The sequence below is a fragment of the Pezoporus flaviventris genome, unplaced genomic scaffold, assembly GCF_033815535.1.
Source record: "Pezoporus flaviventris isolate CSIRO_AGI_PZ_B2104156 unplaced genomic scaffold, CSIRO_AGI_Pfla_v1 ptg000001l, whole genome shotgun sequence".
Taxonomy (NCBI): Eukaryota; Metazoa; Chordata; class Aves; order Psittaciformes; family Psittacidae; genus Pezoporus; species Pezoporus flaviventris.
Genome location: NW_026892549.1, coordinates 32600448 through 32623345, shown reverse-complemented (window position 1 = coordinate 32623345; position 22898 = coordinate 32600448). Strand labels below are relative to the sequence as shown.

Genomic DNA, 22898 nt, shown 5'->3' with positions numbered 1-22898 from the left:
TGAGTATCATGCATTACTTCGTATGTTGGGTTTTTTTTAGGGTGACAAGGACTACCACATTAGAAAGAGAAACAGAAGGAAAAAGAGGATCTTCTTTAAGTAAGAAACAGGTCAAGTTTATTGAAATGTGAAAGTACAACTTAATAATCTGAATTGGCAAAAACCTTCAAAGTCTTGTAACAGTCTAACAGCTTAAGAAAAAAATACACAAACTTTGTTTTTTGATGTAAAGCCTCAAAGGAAATAAAATGTTAAGAACTATTAAATCTCATGTAAGACCAGAACAAAATGAACTTTTTTAATAAGTCTACATTCCCTTCACAAACTCTAAGTTAATTCTTTTCCTATATGATGTTTTAAAAGGTCTAACCTTATAATTAATGCAGACTACCAAGTAGGGAAGCTATTTATCAAGCACTTTCACAAATTTTGCACAAAGATATTGTGAAAAAAACAAAGGAATCAATTAATTAATTCAGCAAACCTAGTTATTATAACCAACTTTACAAAGTCTAGTCTATATTATACAGGTTAGATTTCCCAATAAGGAAAGAAATCTGCATTTAGGAGGTTTTGAATCACATTATGTATCACCTGGTTAAAAAAAAAAAAAATCACAATCCTTTGTAAACATGGAAGGTTCCCCTAAAATACCTACAGACCCTTAGGGTCTGAACACTCATAGCTCTACAAAGACTGCAGATCAGACTTTCTCCCCTCCTTTTGATGTTTGATGCTTCTTCCTAGAACAAACTCTTTGCTTTGTGTTGCCATTCACCCTATTGTGCCTGATGTCAGGTTCCATCAGTTTTATTAGAGCACTCCAATCACTAAAGATGAGCCATAACCACACTTCAGCATCTGGATACTCAAAATCCATCAAGCAAATGTATTGAGACCCATGAAGATGACAAGTGAATTATTATTACACTTTTATGAATATTTGTTTAGCATTTTTATAGCAGCAGCACACTGTGGTTGACTACATAGCCCCAAGGGGAATGATAACAACTCCAGGTAGTAAAAGAAAATTCCCATAGCTCACTTATCAAGGCTTATATAAACACTGTAGGTCTGGCTAGATTATTTTTTCTTGCCTTCTGATGCTGCTACTAACGTACATGAGTTTTGTGCGGCTTTCCTATACTGTACATTCAGCATTCAGATTACTAAAGATGAGGATAACACTAAAGAGAGTAATACAAAAATGTTTACGTCTTTAAATGATTATTTTTAGCTCTCTTTAAAGTCACTTGTGTTAGGAAAACAAGCAGCACGCATGTTGGCTTTATACTGAGGTCAACTGACTAGGGAAAAACTAAAAATGCCCCTTAACATCCTTTATAAGTTTTTATAAAGTTAAATATTTATAACATATATCTATATAACTTAAGAAAATACTTTATATCTCTAGAACTTTAAGAAAATATTGTAAAAGTATTTCTAAACCCCTGCTGAGGTAAATCATAGCTATAATTCCTTGAAAAGCTCTTTTCTCTGTTCATAGAGTTTATGAAAAATATTTGGTTGTTAGATTGAGCCAAGTCCTCTAACGCTTTAATGTGTAGAACAGGTACAGCATGACTGTAACATCAACAGTGTCTCCTAGAAATAATTCAAAGGATTCTCTAGAGAACTTCAATAACTGTAATGAATACTGTAATTGTACCACAGAAAATATTCTTCAGGAAAAAGCTTACAGAAATGTACCTAATGAATTTACTTTTATATTCTAATGAATTCACATTTATATATTAGTGTGCCAAATACCACTGACTTCCTCCCCAGTCATCATAATGAGCTACAAGTTGTAGGTTGCCCTCTTTGTTTATATATAAAATTCACATGCCTAGTGGAAAGACTGGGAGCTGGTGAGGAGGGGTTGTTATTCTTCTCTGGGTTACTGCAAAGAGGTAAAAGGCTCCCCATTTCACACTACTGGCAATACATAAATTAACAGCCAATATACAATCAACACTAAGTAACCACTTACTCTTCTTAAACCATGGAATTAATATCATATATATACATCCCCTTCTGAAGCATCTTTTCTTCTCTTTCTGGTTAAATTGTCAGTATATGTATCTATATGAATGTATGGCCTGAATTTCTCCTTTTCCTCTGCCTGTTTCTGTTGGCCTCTCATAGCTTTGTATGTCTCATACAGAATGTGTTAGGGCTTATCTTGTTTCTGTTGCATCTATAAAATCTCTCTGTCAAACCTTCACCTCTCCTTGTAATGCCTTTTCAGACATATGGATTTAAAGAATTTATTTCTCCCTTTAATGTGCTTCTACATTAGTTCCTTTGAACTGACTCTGTGTTTATGTCAGACAATCCCTTGTGAGTTACATCATGATTCTTTCCTCATGTTGTATGGAATCTATTTCAGGTTCCACAATTTGAGGCGATCTCCCTTTGAATCAGATTAAGGTCCACATAGAGTATATTCCATTCTATCAGGATTTGATATAAAAAGCCTACATTAGATGCTGAGTGGGGGTTGGAAAAGATCTGGCAGCTGGCATGAGTGGGAGTAAGCAGCCTAAGGACAGTGTGCAAAATGCAGCAATGAATGACACTTCCATTTTTATCAGAAACTGAGCCTGGGTTTGCTAAAGCATCTGATGTGCTGCTTAAAATTATATTTATAACCTGCAATGCTTTCTTACTGCTACTTCCATCACTGATGTTAATTGACATTTAGTACAAATGGGGCTCATTAATATCTGGAAAAGGAGGGAAAGTTATCATCCTAAAGAGTTTTATTGTTCCTCTCCTTTTTGATTAAGGCCTGAATCTGATTTAGAGCTGAGTGACTGTGAATCTTCTTTACTTTACTTGTGTTCAGTGGTTACCTACAGAATACATAAGATCTTAAAACATATACACAAGTATGCGTAAACACACATACTACAGAAAACACACTAGAGAAGTAGAGAAAAGAGAAAACTCTATGTATTACATGCTGAAAAGCTTAGCTGTTTGTTGTGTTTTTTTTTCAAAGAAGTATTGATATATATTTTGTATTTCTATAAAGCAATACTTTAGGTATCATAACATATATACGAATATTAAGGACCCATTAAATGAACTTGTTGTAGGGGGAAAATTCCTACAAAGCGAAGATCTGTTTATGAAGTATAGAGCATCTGAGCCTCTAAGGTCCCAATAATCTTTTATTCCTATTGATCTGAATAAAATCAGAACCATAAAATATTCTTTTAATATAAATGAGGGAGTGTTTGCAGAGAAAATGCTTGGTTCTGTGTCTATGATTAATATAGATAACTAATTAAGGGAATAATACTTTATAATTCAAAACATTAACACAGCATTATGGTGTGCAGACATCAAAATTATTTGCCTATTACTATAGGGTCCTCGTGGTGCCATTTCATTTATTTTTTATTTTAAAGCATGAAGAAATAAATATATTTGTGAAATGCCTAAATGTAACTGAGTACACATCTTGGTTTTGTACACATGAATCTTATCTGAACAATTTCCAGCCATATTTATTGTCCTCTCGTTATCTTCTTTATGTAGCAGTCTCCTTAGCTGTTAAAATACGTGTTTCAGGACAGCCTTGTTGCAATTTCATATTGAAAGTAATTTCTTAGTACAAAAATAATTTATCAAAGGTGCCCCATCTGAAATAATACAATTTCTACCACTGCTAGGAGGAAAAGTGGTAAAAGGCAGCAGGTAATCTACAACATGACCACTGGGGGTCATTCGTTTTACACAAATACTCCAGTAAAGTATTTACTGGTTTTGAGTAGGAATAATATATTAACATAGTTATTTCTAAACAGAAAAACACTCAGAGGTTAATATCCAGAGGTATTTTCCACCTGTGCTGTATAATTTTAAATAGCAAGTGAGGAAAAATGAATAATACATTGTACAAAGAGCTAGCCAGAGTAATATCAAGAAACTGAAAATAATGGGCACATCAGCTATATATTATACCTATATATATTATCCTATATGTATATGTATCTATCTATAGATTATACTATATAGAATATAATTCCTATATAGAATATACCTATATAGAACAGAATAGCTATTTATCATCTATATACCTATAAAATAGAAAAAAATAATCCACACCCCAAAAAAAGCCCACCATGTTTCCCATGGCTCTGTATTAAGTTTCAAAGGAGACAAACAAGAAATTGTAAATGGTCTGACGTGAATTTGAAAAATGAAACACTGCTTTTATCAAATTGTTTGCAGTCATTCTAAGAACTATATAGAAGTCTAAATGAAAACAGAGCTGAATGCTAACAGCGTTTTTAAGAGAAAAAAAAAAAAGCACTTAACTGATGAAATTGTATGTGCTAAATAAAACCCAATATAATCCTTAGAAGCGTAACTCCCATATACATATTTGCCAGTCAACTTTAAATATGACTTAAAAATCAAACTGCACTTAAAAACAAATTTAACATGCTCAGCAAAGGTTCAAAAAAATTCAAAGTAAGGAAATAAACAGTAGGTACCTGCACCCAACACCACACATCAAATGTTTTAGAACTTCAGGAATTAGCTCATTTTATCTTAAGCTTTATTTACAAACAAATTTATATTTACTTAAGAAAATTAAACACAAAATCTTTGAGGTTTTTTTCAGTAAGATTTTACCAATCATGCATTGAAAATTAATGACATCAATTTCATTTTTAAACTTAGTTACGTACTTGTATAAACAGTAGCTGTACATGAAAACAGATTACTAGACATACATATTAAACTTTTAATACTTTAAAATTCTGTCCAGTATAAAACTAACACTAGATATTTTGGCTGCTAATTTCTGATCAAGAAATCATGCGCTTACAGAGAAAATTCCAGGCCTTCAATATATATCCTGACTCATTTTTAGCTCAAATTTATTACTCCTTATTGTCTCCAAGCATACCTTTCTTTTCCATAGGCAAACTATTATTACTATTAAGAGGGCATAAACAAATTCGCCATTAAGATAATACCGTTAAGATAATAATTATAGGGCTCAGAAACTATTCTAACAGATTTATTACCACTGAAGTACAATAAACCTAAGAAACAGTGACACAAAACCAAACCCCATCCCAATCAACTAGCCCAATCAACTATATACACCCCACAGCTTTAAGACTTACTCTCCCACTTACTCTAGTGTTCTAAACTGACTTTTGCTACAGTTTGGTGGTTTGCTGGAGATTTCTGGGGCTTTGGGGGTTTATTTGAGTCATCTGCAAGCCCTGAAATCTCATCAGGCATTTTAGAGTGGGCAAGGTAACTTTTTCTTTTGCCAAAAGAGGAGGAAGTTAATGTGGTAATGCACCTAGTAATTAAATATGAATATTGTACAGTGGGAAGAATCAGTCCCTGACCTTCTGTACATCTCCTAGTGTGTTCATTTTCATTTTATTTTTTAGTCAATTGAGTTTCTCATTTTAGAAATGATTATACCTTTTTTTCTTTAGGAGCAAATAATTATCACTGGGAAAAAAAAAATAATTAATCAACCTATATCTTCTGTATAAGATATCCTCAACAACAGAAATCATCCCAACACCACAAATGCCTCTTATGCTTCAGCAACATTAACTCTGTCAACATTTTTTATGTGAATGTACTAGAATCTCATAATAAAACATGAGGTACATCTTTTTGTCCACCAAATGATTGCTAAGCCTTCTAAAGCATTTGAATTCTTGTCCTAAAACTGTACTGGGATCTGCCAATTTATTTATTTATTAAAAAATATAGGTCATGAGAGACATTAATATGAACTGTACTGAGAACAGGTGAAAAAGAAGCAATCTCCATAAAAACAAACTGTACCTTCCAGGATATTCCTTATAAAGTAGACTACCTGAAGTTTGATAAAGCAGTGAGAAAGGAAGAGCATTAGGTTGTTTACTCTCATTTTTTAAATAAAACACACAACTTGCCCTAAAGTTTATCATAGTGCAAATCTGGTTACATTTACAATGCTTCAGAAAGAAATGGAGCAGCCTCAGATTTGACATCTTCAGACTATTTTGCTCTGTGTAGTGCCAGTTGACCACAGTTTAGAATTGAGTGGAAAAACATTTCATGCAATAAGGACCTAACTATATACTGTTGGAGTAGCTACCTAAATGAGGCCTACTTGGCCTAGCCAATTCGCCAACTAACCTAAGAAGCTCATCTTCAGTAAATGGCATCTTCATTCCTTTTTTCCACAGACCAATGTGTCAGTCAGTGACAACCGCAGAAATTTTATTACAAAAGTTTTGAGTTTTGTAAAGTTGTAAGAAAATAAAAGATGAGTTCTATCACTTCAGGAGCATGGAGTTTAGATCAACAATTATATCTAATAATCCAGCCCTTGCACCAGCTTTAACGTGACCATAATCACCATCACAGATCACAATATGAGACAACTCAGATGAGTCTTAGTGCCATCACATGCCATCTTGATGGTACCTTGTTGCCAGTTCAAACAAGAATTTGCATTGCAGAGAAAAAGAAGCAGGAAAACATCACATCAAGCCAATAAAATAATGTGCTATGAACGTTCTGAATAGTGTATTTAAAAATAAATTGTTTCCTATAAAACAGCAGCCTAAGGTGGCTAGATTCTGCTGTGACAAGCAACAGTTTCCCTGAACCCAATATCAGGATAGGAATCCTGAGAAACACACAACTAGAGAACAGAACATCCCAGCACTTTTCTCAAAATCACCAGTTTTTGGTCAAAGCACAGCAATATATTGCATTTTAATCTTGAGTTACATAAAAACAAGTCCATGGTCAGGTAAAGCTCACATGATGCCTGATATGGTAGGAAAACAGGATCCTGAACTCTTGGAGACAGGAAGGAGCACGATTATGAGCAGAGGCAGGGGCTAGCTAAGTTGCTAATGGGTTAGTGTATACCTCTAGAATAGCACCACCAGAGTTGCTATGCCATACCTACTAAAACTTAAATCTGACTTTTCACAAGAAACATCTGTCTCACCTTTGGAGTAAACCCAAGCTCCTGCAGACTCTCTTGGTGCCATGAATCTGTGGCTAGCACCATAGGGATGTAAAGAGTAAATCAAACCAATTTTTATTTAAGTATTTGTATGATCACGTATCTCAGTGCAAATGCAACGTTTTGGTAAAAATATTTTGCCTTAACTAAACATAATAAATTTGCTATTTTTCCCATTCTTTTCAACATGCACAATTTAATGAGAGATTATACATTACACTTAGAATTAAGCACACGGAAGAAAAACAACTGAATAAAGATATTATATAAAGCATGCTGTAGTTTGTTTTATGTGACATACTGGCATCATGTTAAAAATTACGCATTCTTTATAGATGAATAGTTTTCTAGGTTTTGAACTACACAGAGAAGTTTCACATTTCTGCAAAATCAGGCATGAAGCACTCAGTGTGGTAAAGTCTCCTCTTACTAAGCTGATCTAGCAGATGTGGTTAACTGCTTCATTTCCGATAAAGAGTTCATGAAGTTGTGGATGCCCCATCCCTGGAAGTGTTCAAGGCGAGGCTAGATGGGACACAGGCATGGCAGGGGGGTTGGAACTAGATGATCTTTAAGGTTTCTTCCAACCATAACCACTCTGTGACTATATGAATGTAAGATGTCTAAACCTGTAAATACTTAATTTTCATGTCTTCATTGATGCTGAGAATATTTATCAAGTATTTGTCATTGATACTACATATGTCTGTAAATAAGATAAAACTACATACAAATACATAAATGATAGCTGTATTTGGGATAAAGTTTTGATGAGATTCTTATTCACTCTTCTCATTACTGTCTCTTATGTAAGTTAGTCATAGCTGTATAGAAAATCAATCTGTTGTAGATTATTTACTTGAATTTTGATTTTACCTAAATGACTTTTGCATGTGACATCTATCTGACATTGCTGGACCATGGAAAGTTTAAGTCCCTTGCTACTTTATAGAAAAAAGAAAAAGGATCCACTATTCTTTTTCTGAAAAAAAAATAGAACCGTTGGATTATCAAGGTCACATACTTATGTGATGAATTCTAAAGTATCTCATGAGGCAGATAATAGAGGGTGATAAAGAAAAAAAGGAAATATCAGTAGGAAAAAAAATCCTATAAAAATTATGTTTGAACACCCATTTTTGACAAGGAAATACAAGATTCACCTATATGTTTGAATAAAGGGGAAAAAGGAGATTCAGCAGAACATCTGGCAGAGGCCAATAAACAACTAAGTTTTGAAGACATGTACATGCTTGTCACAGACATTTTTCACAAATCAGTCTTCAAGAGAGTAGGGATCCTTTATTTCTGTCCCCCTTCCTACTGTACATAACTCTTTGTTATGTAATATTTCAGGTGACAACATAGCACTAGTTATAACTCACTGCTAGCTGGTGCTACATTACTGCACAGTGCTTGCAGCAAGAGCTTAAATACTTTCATACTCTTCTATTATTAATTATCTTAGAGACTGAAAAAATGGGAAGTTTTATTTCACTACAAAAAAGGAAAAGGAAGCTACAACAGATACACACGCAGAGTCACAATGCGCAGCACAAAACAGATGCCCTTCAGTTCTTTGGGAAGTCCCAACATTACTAGTGGCTGAGCAACTAGAGGAAAGGGAACTTAGGCTTTTAGAAAGAACACTCACTCAACATTAAAATGTTCCAGCGATATTTTTTTTTTATTTTGTTCTCATTTTTAATCTAAACATTATTAAAAAAAAAACCAAACAATTATTTCTGTATTGATAAATTTATTTCCTAATTACAATTTCCTAAATGCTGCACACCTTTTTCCATGTTATGTCTTTCATTCACAGCATCAAACTGTACAAATGAGTAATTCTCACTTTAAGCTGTCACGGTATTATAGAAACTAAGACACAGGAACCAGGTTTTCTTCTTTTATACCAGTCATTACCGAATATAATATGGGATGTAGACCAGTGAACATAAAGAAAAGTACTGCAGCTTAGAATCTGTGTGCTGTGGGGGTTGCTTTTTTTTTTTTTGTCTCTAGGGGTTTTTTGGGTTTTGGTGTTTTTTATTTTTTGTTCTCCAAACACTGTTGCTAAGTCACAGGGTTGTGAACACTGACAGGATATATTTTCCAGGACATAAATGGAAATGAGTCTATATTCCACTTAAACTACTGAATTCCTTAAGCAGGAGGGAGGCACTTGTTTCTGTTTTCTGTCACCCTAATATTTTAAACAAAGATGTGTAGGATTAGCTGGCTATGAAACAAAGTTGAAAGGTTTTCTTAATGTAGTGATGCTGTTATTAGGCAGGTATGGTAGCACTGAAACACACTAATGAATGCAGATAGAATAAATATTTCTCAGAAGAGATTAGAAAGTGAAATTATTTAGAAAAAATTGATGTTATATGCATTTCTGTAATGGACTTCAAACCCCAAATTTGTTGGTTTGGGTTTTTTTTTCAAAGACAATGTGTACATTCTCTGACTGTAGTGTGCATTACTATTTTGCTCCTTTCTTTTTATAGGCTTTTACAAGCAGCCACAAACTACTGCAGTGAAAATGCTCAGAGAAAATAGAAACACAATGTCTTTTTATTCATTAAAAGGTTTGTACTTTTGTCTTCATATTCTGTACATCACAGGAGTTGAGACACAAACAGGGAGAACAAAGAGAATATGTAAGCAGCTTCAGCAAAGTACTGTGTTGATCTATGCACGCAGAGTACTCAGATCAATTCAAGTTTTAAGAGCATATTTTCAGAAATGGGATTTCCACACATACACACAAAAATAAAGTATTATGTAATATGTGATAACCTATACATATAATACATGAGCATGACTATAGCTATCCCTGAAGAAAGGTTTTACCAGTTTGAAAGCAACTGAAAATTGTGCTTCAGTTCAAATAATACACAATTAATACAATGCAAACTAAAGGATTTTTTTTCTTCAGGACTAATAGCATGATATTGGTTTTGTTTTGGCTAAGTAGGCAGTAGTAAAAATGGAGAACGCTATATTAACTTCATCTTTCATAAATGCTTATTATGCTTTTCATAAATAACCAGAGAATAAGAAAATACAAGGTTTTCATTAAAATTAAGTACTCAAAAATCACTGAAATATTGATGTCCAACAGTATCCAATTGGGAGTGTAAAATGCATGAACTGAAATGTTAGAAATAAAATGGAAATGTGAAAGAGTTCAGAAAAAAAGCTGTGAGAATGAATTGGTCTAAAATCTAGTACTATTTTAAGAAACTTAAAATGAGGTTAGTAAAGTCAGTTAATATAAAAAAGGGGGATTAAAATGCAATTAAACATGTTGAGATAGCTCTACAGAATATTACAGCAGAAAGACTGCTAACAGGAAAAACAGGGTTAAGAAGAAAATGAAGCCAAATGTTTGCCTTGAAATGCATCATACATTTTTTTAACAGCAACGCCAGTTATCTACTGCAATTAGTTCTCTAGGTAACTGGAAGACTTTCTACCATATCACATTTTTTAAATGAAGTTTGAATATCTTTCTGTTAAGAAGATACTTGTTTAAAGAAAATGCTGTAGGAACTGCTGCATTAAGAAATGTGATTAAATGATCACAATAGGCCCTTTGGCTTAAATTCCCAAACCAGTGGTATTTTACAATCACAATCTCAATCTCATTTACCCTTTTTACTGGTCTACAACCACAGCAATTAAAAAAAATCAGTCAAAGTGCTCATGAAATGATTGAATTTTCAGTCCTAGGAGAAGTCAGGAAGAAGGTCAGCAAAACCTCCACCTTTGACTCTTAAGAATTCCGGAGGGCTGACTCTGGCCTCTTTGGGATGCTGGTTGGAAGAATTCCACTTTTTTAGGTGCTGGAGTGGGTCCAGAAAACAGAAACAAAGCTGGTGAAGGGTCTGGAGAATAAGTGAGAATAAGTCTGATGAGGAAAGGCTGAGAGAACTGGGGTTGTTTAGTTTGGAGAAGAGAAGGCTCAGAGGGGATCTTAGCTCTGTACAACTGCCTGAAAGGAGGTTATAGTGAGGTGTGGGTCAGTCTGTTCTCCTAAGTAACAAGCGACAGGGCAACAGGAAATGGCCTCAAGCTGTGCCAGGAGAGGTTGGACATTAGGAAAAAATTCTTCACAGAGAGGGCAATCAGGTATTGGAACAGGCTGCCAGGAAAGTGGTGGAATCACTGTCCCTGGAAGTGTTCAGAAACGGTGTGGATGAGGCCCTTAGTGACATGGTTTAGTGGTGGTCTTGGCAGACCTGAGGTAATGTGTGGACTTGATGATCTCAAAGGTCTTTTCCAACCTAGCTGACTCTATGTTTCTATGAAAACCAAAAAAACAAACAATTTAAGAAATCCTTAACCTAAAATATCACAATGCATTTTAAGCATGAAATGAAAAATGTTAAAAATCCCATTTCTAATAGATGAGCAATCACCAGTAGTGGTCAGGAGGAACTTAGTTTTATTTCTTCTTTGTAAAATTTAATAGTCTGAAAGAAAAAAAGCTCTATCCCAGATCAAACCAGGATGAAAATAAAATCCATTTCAACTGATGTTTCCACCAGTTAGGGTTCACAGTTCAATGAATTTCCCTGATTGCAAAATAATTTTAATAAAGCAAGCCAAGATAACTCTGAAGTTATTTTCACCCTCCCCCTCCTTTTTTCTGGTCTTTTTCTTAATTTTACACAAAAGGTTTGCAACATTTCAAATCTATAGTAAAAATGTAATAGTGTAAAATTTTTATAGGGGTTTAGTAACTGATAATCTGATACTCAGAATAGAATTTTTTTTTTAACTCTGATACAAGTTTATGGATCTTAATTATTTTTCACTTGAACTTTATGATAACAACATAATGCATGCCACTGAAAAGTCTCAAATAAAAGGTGAAAAAGTGAGGTATCAAAAGAGCTTTAAAAGAATGTTTTTTAAGCACTAGTGTGGTTCAGAAAGATTATAGGCAGCAAAGAATGGATTTTCTTTAAATAATAGTATACCAACTACCATACTGCCTTCTATTTTTCAAACTCTAAGTCACCTAAGAGTGTTTCGACTAATATGATTATGAATAGCAGAACTACTTATCTGAGTTCAGTTCCATTATGTAGACTTTTAGTCAGAATCAATACTGTTTAATAATATAAAAACATCAAAACATACTTCATATACTCAATATAATTTTATTCTTATAATTCCATTTTATCAGGGCAATCCATAAAACCTGAGCCATCTTTGTTGAAAAATCTTAGTTTTTTTCAGGAGACATGAAATATAATTAATGGATATTTAAATAATTATACATGGATAGAAAAATTCTTTGGTTTGAGAAAACATTAAATTCAAAATGTTAAGGAAAACAATAGATATGGCTAATGCAGTATGTTTTAGGACTATTAGCATCAGACTGTCTAATTGCCTAATGAATCTTACAGATATCACATTGTCTCTAGCAAACTTCTGCAATTTTCTAAATTCTAAGAATTATTTTATGGATGTTGTAAAGAAATCAGCTTGCATAGAATCCACTATTTGTAATACTTATTCTAGTACAGATCCCGTGAAAAAATCAAGTCTGCAGTCGATACGGATTTATGTGCCATCAGATAGTTCCACAGCAGTGGCAGGCCCTCATTTTTGAGGCCAAATAATTCCCGTTAGTACCAGATGAATAAACATGCCATGAGCTACCAGTTTTGCTAAAGAACAGAGACTGCCCCACACCCTCTAATTGCTCTAGGTCTGATACAAGTAATAAAAACTTTATGAGCGCTAAAGTGAGCAAGGTCTACTATGATGACACAAATTGCCATTTTTAATATTAGACATTTGTACTTTATCATCTGTATCTTATTGAGGTTTGTATAGGGTATCCTATCACATGCACCTTATGCTGAATACAAGCAATCGTTTCATCACTGTTCTCTTGAAGCACTCTTCCTGTCTGTATTTCAAGTGCCTCACAAATAAAAGGATAACAATTTTGTAATGATCCATTACAGCTTTCTTTCTGTACACACTAATCAGGTCTTACAACTCCCTTTGTGAAGCTGGTGTTCTGTCAGGTCTGAGTGGTTTAAAAAAGGCGGGGGGGTGGAAGGGGGAAGGGTGGTAAGAAAGGTGGGATAATGATGTTCATTAAATTGTACCACCTATCTAAAAAAAAACTCAAAATGCCAACAAAGCAGGGGAAGGATGGGGAGCACGCAGGTATTCATGTTCACTTAAATGGGATTTCCTTTTTCTTTTTTTTTCTAGTGTTGTTGGATTCCAGCTCTCGTATTTACTGAAGAGAGAGCTTTTTCTTTTTTTTTTTTTTTAATCTGGTTGCTTTATTAACATGGCATAGTTGGCCCTGCAACTCTGTCAGAAACAACATATGCGTCAAAAGGGGAAAGAGTGTCCTTGCTGCAAGGAATTCTAATTTAAGCAGAAATGACTCATCAACTACTGGGGTGTCCCAAAAGCTACAATTTGTCAAGCTGTCAGGAGAAAAGGGAGGAAAAAAAAAGAAAAGACCTCACATCTTTATTTGTAACTACAGCATAAGAGGCAGAGGGTAAGACGCTGATTGTACCTTAAACTCCACTCTGAAAGGCCATCTTCTATGCAAACAATGTTTTGATAATGGCTATATAGTATTTGGTATCTTAAAAATCTCCTCGGAGCTATCGCCTCTTTTACTAGATAGATTGTCAATTTGTCCAGTGGTAAGCAAGAATTCTGTTAATTCAGTGTGCACAAATGATCTGTCTAAATGGAAAGAAAATATTTGCAGATCCATTGTCAGATGCTTTGTGATAGAACAAAAACTGCAGAAATTAATTTGAAAAGAGGAAAACGGTGAAAACTAAAGAAAGGTTCTAACCTGTATATCAATTATATACTGGCGTGGTTTTTAAAAGAATTTAGAAGCAATTGAAGAATACAATCTCACAGCAACGCTGGAAACACATCAACCAACACAGTATAAGTTTGTAAAAACAGTGAAGTGAACTGAGCAAGCCATAAATGTGACCTATACAGTTTCATTACACAATTTCATTACACAAACTGACCGCCAAATTAATGCATACAGTAGGTGGTGAAAATAAACACAGGACAGATTTCCTGAGAAATCTCTCTTGAGAAATCTCACTTGTTTCCAGTGAGAGCTACTGGAATTTAAGCCACAATTAAATGCTAGTACAAATTTTTTAATCCATATTCCTTAAATTGAGATCCAAGTCACTATCAAAAGAATGTGTATGTAAGTATAATAGTGTCAATGAAAATTTATTTTAGGTATACATATGTATAAATATGTATTTTCTATATTATTATATAATGGTGTCAAAATTTTATTCTTGATGTATAGACAGTAATAATTAGTAGATTGTAACGTAAACCACCATGTAACAATTTACTCTTCAGATGCAGCGTGACAAGTAGTACACAAGTATCGAATACATTTCCAAAATAATTTTATAAGACTAGCAAACCACAGGAATGTGAAACTGAGAAGATCTATTGTAATAATTTTTTCATCTCCTGGAGACACCATAAAATTGTTCCATGAAGTGCATTTTTAAGTCTACTTTCAAGTGACCAAGGGAGGAACATCTTATATTACTATTTATGGAAGGAAAAAACTAGCAGTAGCCTCAGTCCCTGCCTTCAATCAGAAAAGAAATGAATAGACATGGATAGAAATTAAAAAGGACATTGATTCTGGGGTTTTGAGATAATAGAGATCCTTTCACCACTCTGATTTATCTGGCTTCACAGACTTATGAATTCACGCAGAAACATAAATTGAGCATGGTATAAAAACTAATGCAAGATTTATGCAAGCAGGGCAGCAGAGGATAAACTACAGAATTTAAAACATATTTTAGAAGCATATATTTTCTATATATGCCTAATTATGCCTGACATCTGCTCTGTACCTTCAGGTGAAAGACTTTTACTCTTGTACAAATCAAACTTTGAGATCCTGCCCTAACAAAAACTAATGGAATTTAGAGCAGACAGGGACAATCTTCCCAAAACAGAGCAAGAAAGCAATAAAGACTGCCAGGTACCAACTACAAGGCAGCTGTCAACTTGCAATCCTTTTTGAACCCATGGCTTTTGATTTTTCTGTACACAAAAGCAGAAATAATTCACTGGGAAAAAAAAATGCAGTTTGGCACATAGGAGTGTTGTATGTCAGCTAGTGGTACCCAAATGCACTCAATCAACAGGCACTTGTTTTGAGAAAAACTGCCAGGTGAGGCAACAATCTGCTACAGTCTCTGTCAAGCAACTGTCTTACACCACCACTTGAGGGGTCAGGTATCCCACATAAAGCATAACAGCATCCAAAACCAAACCAGCAGAGACAAAAGAATTTGATTCAAAATCAGGTTATAACAGACATGCAAAGCTATGCTTTTAAACCCATTTCTTACAAACAGCCCCAGAACCACCGATATAAACTTTCTTGCCATGAATACCACTTGTCATGAGATGACAGAACTGACTTAGGACACAGTAAGGGAAAAATGAATTGTGTTCATTTTGCTCATATTTGTTAGATTTGTTATTCATTTTCAGAATTCTAAAAATGCTAACATCTAACATCAAATCCTCAGAAGCACTCCTGTGTGCCTACCTGTGGCCTCTTGATTAGTTAAAAAAAAATAAAATATTAAAAAACCTCAACCAACCAAAACACAAACTAACAAACAAACAAACAAACAAAAAAACACAAAAAACCCTCACTGATCAGCTACACTGAAAGACCAAAGTCTAATCTGAGTAATTGTGACCTTGAACTGCAGAGCAGCATTTTCTAAAATGAGTCTCCCTTGGGCCAGAAAGGGTCACAGATCTTTCTTGTGCTTGGATCCACTTCGGGCTTTCAAGAATCTCTGAGTTTATCATCATAAATAATGGTGCTATGTCTCCCCTACGTCTCCCCTCCCTACATAACAAGGTGCTAAACAAATCCTTTTCTAACAACCACTCTTCATTACTTTATCTGTTACAAGGAAGTTTTCATCATTCCTGTTTTTCTCCAGACCCTCTCATTACTTTGTCTACATATTTCTGACAAAACAATGTAGAAAAAGCAGTGTGCTTTGAGGCCTTACCAAGGCTTATATTATTCTACTGCTGTTAGCTGAGAAATTTCACCCCTGTGAAACTTTTATTTTCCTTTCCACAAAAAATATGAAGCCAGGTTTTAGCGAAAAATCTGGCTCCTTTGAAAAACCTTGTTATATAAATATAGCTAACGGGCTATTCAAATTAGAAAACACTATTCACAGCTGAATTTCCTCCATATATCCTTTAAACAGAGAAACTAGAGAGCAGTATGTTACATGTCAGTAATTCATGTTTGTGTCCATATCAGAAGCAAATTTCTGACTATTCAGTAGACATGGGGAAGGGAAAACTAATGGAAAAAAAAACGACAGGAAATTTAGCCATCTAGCCCCTAAAAAAAATAATAACTAAATCTCAGATTCTTGAAAAACAATACCGTTATTTGTCCATCTAATATTCTGATACTGAAAAATTAAACCATGCAAGAACTGCCTCATGAAAAATGAGGACTCAGCTTCTTGAAGATCAAACTCTTAAGCCTGCTATGTTCAGTATAAACACTATTAATTCAAGTGACAGATATTTACATAAAGGCCTATCTGGCAATATTTTAATAAAAATAAAGTCACTAAATATCACCGTGTGTAAAAAGTTTTGTTATTTAAAATTACTGACTTATTATTGGAAAAGCAAAATTACACAAGCTTGAACTTCAGTCATTCCTTAGCATGAAAGTGGCTGCATCTGGAAAGCAGCTTTGCAGAAAAGGACCTGAGGGGCTTGATATACAAGTTCACTATAAGCCTTTGTAGTAATGAAGGTCAGCAGCATCCCAGGCTGCATAAGGAAATGTGTCTCCAGCATGAAGTCATAGTCACACAGGATTGAGAGCAGTGAAGGGCCACAAGGATGATCCAAGGTACTGGAACACTGTCATATGGGGGAGGCTGAGAAAGATGGGAATGTTTTGCCTGGAAAACAGAAGGCTCAGGATCTTATCAAGATGTATACATACCTGATGAAGCCTCCTGAAGCCTCCTTTAAGAGTAAAGAAAGCAGCCAGACTCCTCTCAGTGATAACCAATGACAGGACAAGAAGAAATTACATCAGCTGAAACACATGGAATTCCAACTAAACATAATTAACCCCCCCACACACATTTTACTGGGAGGATGATCAAACACAAGAACAGGTTGCCCAGAAAGACTGTGGACTGTTCTTCATGATATTCAAAACCCTACTGAACAGAATCCTGGCAACCTTGTCTAGGTAACCCTGCTAGCAGCAGGAGGACTGGACTAAAAAATATCTCTTGAGGTCCCTTCCAATCTCAGTAATTCAGAGATTCTGCACCAAGACTGCTGAAATAAAGTTACATGTTGAAATGTAAGCTGAGTAGTACAATACTGAGAAAAAACACAAACAGAAGATAATGGCTTGTTTCCAGAACTGCATGTAGAAACCAGATGTGATTTATGCCACAAATTAATTCATTAATTTTTCATCTTTGAGATGTTTCCCAGAAATTTTGACCTTACTGAAATCTTTTACAAGGTCTAACACTTAAGAAAATTCATCCCATTACAATTTCTCACTTCATTAAGGTTATGTATCATGCTTGATAAGAATTTCTGCATAATACCAAGAAGCCAAAAACAGTAGGCAAAAATTTCCCCAGAGATTGAGTTGCCAGTTATTATAGAAGAAAACTTTTTTTTTTTTTTTGCTATTTTATCTGAAACTCATTCATAGTATTTCTCATGCAATTAATTTGCAACAATTAATTTTGACCATTAAGCAAACACAATTTCCTGGCATTGATTAATAGAAACTTCACTGCATTGTTTTGTCTGAAGAAAATAGTGTATTTTTATATCGCCTACTTAGTGATTATGTACAACTAATGAAAACAATTATAATCCAATGTTGTTTCATCAATATCATAAATACAGGAGAATTATCTTTATTTATGATTATAATCTAGCTGAAGAATACTAGAAAGTTTTATTAAGGAGTTTTACAATCTTCCTCAATGACTTAGAAAATTGGAAGAGTTATTCAGGTAGTGTTTTACAAATTTTATCCGCGTATAATTTGCGAACTTGAGCTCTGAGCATGTCAGATCAAAAATGGAATCACTGCGTTAAGAGATGGATAGCACATAAAACATGCATATAATTTATACAAGTATGCCCCACTATATCCAACTTTTTTAATAATTCAAGATAGGTAACACTTAAAAGATAGCTTGCTGTATCTTAAGGGACAGATGTCTACCAAAACACATAGAAAACATGCAATTATACCTAATCTTTTTGTCCTAGACAGCTAAGTGCATACTAATACATGGAGGATAATAATCTAATTCCCTCACCCACTCCCTTGCAGCTTGTTTCTTTCACAATCCTGTTGTTGCTGGATTTCAGTGATAATTAACTCCATCTATACCTAACAAAGGCCCTCTACCTTACTGCTATTCAATTGCCCGTAGAGGCCATACATTATACTGCATACCCACCTGGCTTCAACTGCAGCATGCTATGAAAGCAATGAATCTTAGCTATGGACATTTTCCTATGAAACTTTGCAGAGCAATGAAGAAAATTAAAGTTCATTGCCACAAAACAGACATCCTTCTGCAAATTGCTCTTCAATTAAACCAACAATTGTGTGCACTCGGTTATCTATTACAAACACAGTGAAGATAAATTTAACCCTTACTTATGACTGAAAACCTTATTTAACGCTCTATCAGTTTAAAGGGTGGTGACAGAGTCTTATAAACCACACATTTTGTCATTTGCTGAGAATCAGGAGCAGGAACAACTTAGGTTATATTTCTGTTATAATAGTAAACCCCAAGTGATTTGAAAAAACTACTCAAGACATTTGTTCACATATTTAACCTGAATTTTCTTTATACTGGAGAATGGCACCTATCACTCTGTTTGACTACTGAGCAGTTAAAACCAAGATTTGTTTTTTGGAATTAACTCTATTTTTCCCTCTTTTTATTTAGGAGAGGTGGAGAGAACAAATCCAACTAGATTTACTTCAGCCTGGGACAAGGTTTATCAGCTCACACAAATGGACAGAAAATTAAAATGAACAAAAATTAAAAATAAAATCAAAACTGACAAGCAGTCTGGTTCTGCAGAGTGCCATGGTGGATTTGAATACTCTGTGTGAGACTGCCTGTATTATTTCCTTAGAATTCTCATTATGGAGGGAATGATACTTTTTTAATCTACTTGCCAAGATAGAGACTATTGTAATTTCAGCAATGGTAAATATCATCTAACAACATATCCTTGAACCAGATCCCAGAATTTAAAGTCAGCTTCTTCATCTCTATTCATGCATCATAAAAAGAAGTATATACATTAACTCAAATGTGTACTTAAAGTATGAAGGAATGCTCCTGTGGCTGCTTAGTGTGGGGCAATGAGTGTAGTAATACAAAGAAGAGTTTTATAAACATAATACTTTTGCATGAGTAAATTTCACTGTAAGTAGGAAGGGTTGACAGAAAGCTTAGTGCTATTTAAGTCCTACTTATTTAACTCCTCAAATATGAAGACTGAAATGCTACTTACAATCTGTACACACTTAAAATACTGGTAAATGCAATACTTAGAGCATAGGAGCCTGAATTGCAAAATGATACAGTATAGCTCTAAAACTGTTTACTGGAGCAGAAACTCCAATTGGTTTAAAACTGCACAACATATAAAATAAAAATAGATTCACAATACTTGAAAAAAAAAAAAACAACAACAAAAAAACCCCAAACACCAAACCCTACACCAAAAAAACCCCCTACAAACTGAAGCTTACAATAAAATTTGCTAAAATATTGGGGGAGGGGGGTAGAGAGGAGGATCAAACCACTGAACTATCTCTAAGAACTGTATTTCTGATCATCTTAGACAGATTTTCATTTTTTTATACATCAGGCTAATAGGATTCAATCAAAATTCAGATGTAGCAGCATTGAATTGTTTGATTTACAACTGAAATTTCAATTGCTTTTTCCCTTAAAGGCTGTGAAACAGAAAGACTCGTCAAAATGTTCTGCAGATTAGTTCAGGTGATGTGGAAAAGCTGGATGATTTGTAATGAAAATATGACACTGGTATCTAAAAATACTTGATTTTTGGTGTTTACACAGACTTACTGAAGTACTCAGTTAAACATCCTATCTCAGACACATCTGTAAAAGGGCTAACATAGCCTAAACGTATGAGAAATATGTGAACTCTCTTGGGCAGTGACAGTCTGGATCTGCAATAAGATTCAAATAAATAATCCTCATCAGTCTTGTAGTATTTCTATAGATCATTTTGCTGCACTAAATCAAATACCTTTCACAAGATAAAGCAGCAGCAGTATCAAACAAGCAGTAAAGCCAAATATTCCAAGAGAACTTGCTAATGACACTTTCTCCCCTTGTGCTGTCACACAGCAAATTCCTCAGAGTATTTGTTTCCAATCCTCCCAAAATAACTGGATTCAACAGAACAATATTCTATTGAATCCCTTTTCTTAGAGTCTTCTGTGTTAGGCTACCCATTTGCCTTTACACTCTCCAGCTTGATATGAAAACAAGTGTGAAGTATGAACGATAACAAAGAGAAGATACCCATAGTTACACCAGTTTGTATCAAACCATCACATATCTCAAAAGGTGAGGAAGAAAGTTTCTATTGCCTGGCCAAAACTATTATACTGTATGATAAAGTTGGTGCAAATCTAAAAAAATAAAAAGTAAAAATATTAGTGAGATTGCTTTGCAGATGTTTACTGACTTACCTTATCTTGGGAGAAATCTATCAAACCCAGAAGTTGGAAATCTGAACAGATATGTGATACAATGCTCATAGTGTCTGATTATATTCAGAGCTTTTCAGAAGTGTTCTTGTCAGTGTCCTAGGACACTTTTTCCTCTGGCAAATATTCTTCCTCTGTATTACTTATCCTAGTCTTGAATTTTAAAGATTCCACATAGGCACAATGAACATAAACCCAATCATTTTGTAACAGTAGCTATATTTTCAACAAACAAAAGTAGTGTTTCTCTCTATTCATTCTACAGATCCAATGACTATGTTCAATACATTTTATAGATTTTTCCCATTCTCGAGTTATTTGGTAGACCATGCACTGTTATAAAATTCTTTGCACTCAGGTGATAACACCAAGCACTGATTTGATGTAGATGAATGGAGCAATTTAAAGATGTATAATTGCTGCAGGAAAGGAGGGAAAGGAAAATGTACTAGAATACTCACTTTGATGAATCTATGAAGTATATTACAAGAGCACCAATACTAAGAGCGAAGACTAAGACAACCTACAAAAGAAAAAAGAGAGTCATTATTTAATAGTGTTAAAGTGAAACATTTATTCTTTTACACTATAAAAAAAAGAGAAAATATATAATAGACTTTTTTTTTTAATTTCAGCTGTCATTTTCCTTAGAAAGCTACTCCTACTTGAATTTCAAATGCTATATGTTATCATAAAATGCTGTCTTGCATTGAAAAAGAGACACAAACTAGTTTAATCTTAAACCAGGGAAACACAGTATACAATTAGGTCCTAGATCCTGACCTCTTCTAAACTATATTATTTCATTTCAAACAGCAAGCAGTCTTACTACATGGCATTCAAATCAAACCACAGCTTTATCAGACCTATCCTTCAGGACTGCAGTAAATTCCTCCTCATTGGTACATAAACCAAGAGATGATGGATTAGACTGGATTACCATTTACATACATGACTGTGAAATCCAGAAGTGTAAGGCTCTATAAAAATCACATATTTACTCTGCAATCCTGTCCACTGAGACTATAGTTAACTTTCAAACAGGTTAAAACAATGGCTTGATGCAGCATGTCCTGATACAATGAATACATGCCTTGGGCACCTTGTAGTCCCAGCATTTCCACCCACCGAATCCAGTTTTCAAACCAAATAATTTTGTTAGGGCTGGCATCCAACCCTCATTAGCAAGACAGAACTTGCTTTTCTGGCTAGTGCAGCAGAAGCTGGACTAATGACATCTCCGTCTGTCTCTAATTTCTTTTTTCTGAACATAAAGCCAAAACAATCATCTCTTCTACTTGCTCCCAAAGATTTTCCAACACAGTGGGAAGATTTAGTTTCACAACCTATCCAAAGGAGGTCTACATCTACACAGGACAGCATAACTGAAATTTCTGCAATCAGTTTTTGGCTTGAGGAATCATGAAGTACACAACAGTTTCTGTATCCATTGTAACTTAGATTTCTGATATCCTTACTCGAGATTTCTCTCTCTTGAATACTGCCATCCACTGGGTAATTTGTAATCCGAAAACATGAACCCAATAAGCTATTTTTGTGTCTTAGAATGCAATTGTGCTGGAAGAAATCAGAAGAGATCCCTGTCTGCTGCATTGAGGATGGGTAACAGATGGAAAACTGTCTCCTGCAACTCATCTGATCTGCTGGTCCACAGAATCAAAACAAAATGTCCCTTAGTCTTTTGGAAGGCACATCTCAAGTAGCTGCTTATAAGTAATGACCCTTAAAATAAACCCAGAGAACTGATCACTTAAGATTGGGTTAACCAGAGTACTAAGGGGACATGCAGCTCCTCAAACTGCCAGTTAAAACATAAAATTAGATGTTATCGAAACAACGGCATGTGTGAAATAAAGTTGTGGTGCCATTCCAGTTCTGAAATGAGTAGATTTATTAATCTGTATGAACACCATAACTAATGCATACTACCACCACTATTGCTACTTTTCTTGACACTCT

The 22898-nt window shown here is 34.5% G+C and overlaps 1 protein-coding gene across 47 annotated transcripts in view; it reads right to left on the bottom strand.

Moving 5' to 3' along the window:
• Positions 1-22898, bottom strand: part of KCNMA1 (potassium calcium-activated channel subfamily M alpha 1) — a 491027-nt gene that overhangs the window by 239037 nt on the left and 229092 nt on the right. For all 47 annotated transcript variants that reach the window (XM_061450666.1, XM_061450643.1, XM_061450649.1 and 44 more), the window contains one exon: positions 21380-21441. In XM_061450666.1, the coding sequence (XP_061306650.1) occupies positions 21380-21441 (62 nt within the window). The remainder of the gene's footprint in view (positions 1-21379; positions 21442-22898) is intronic.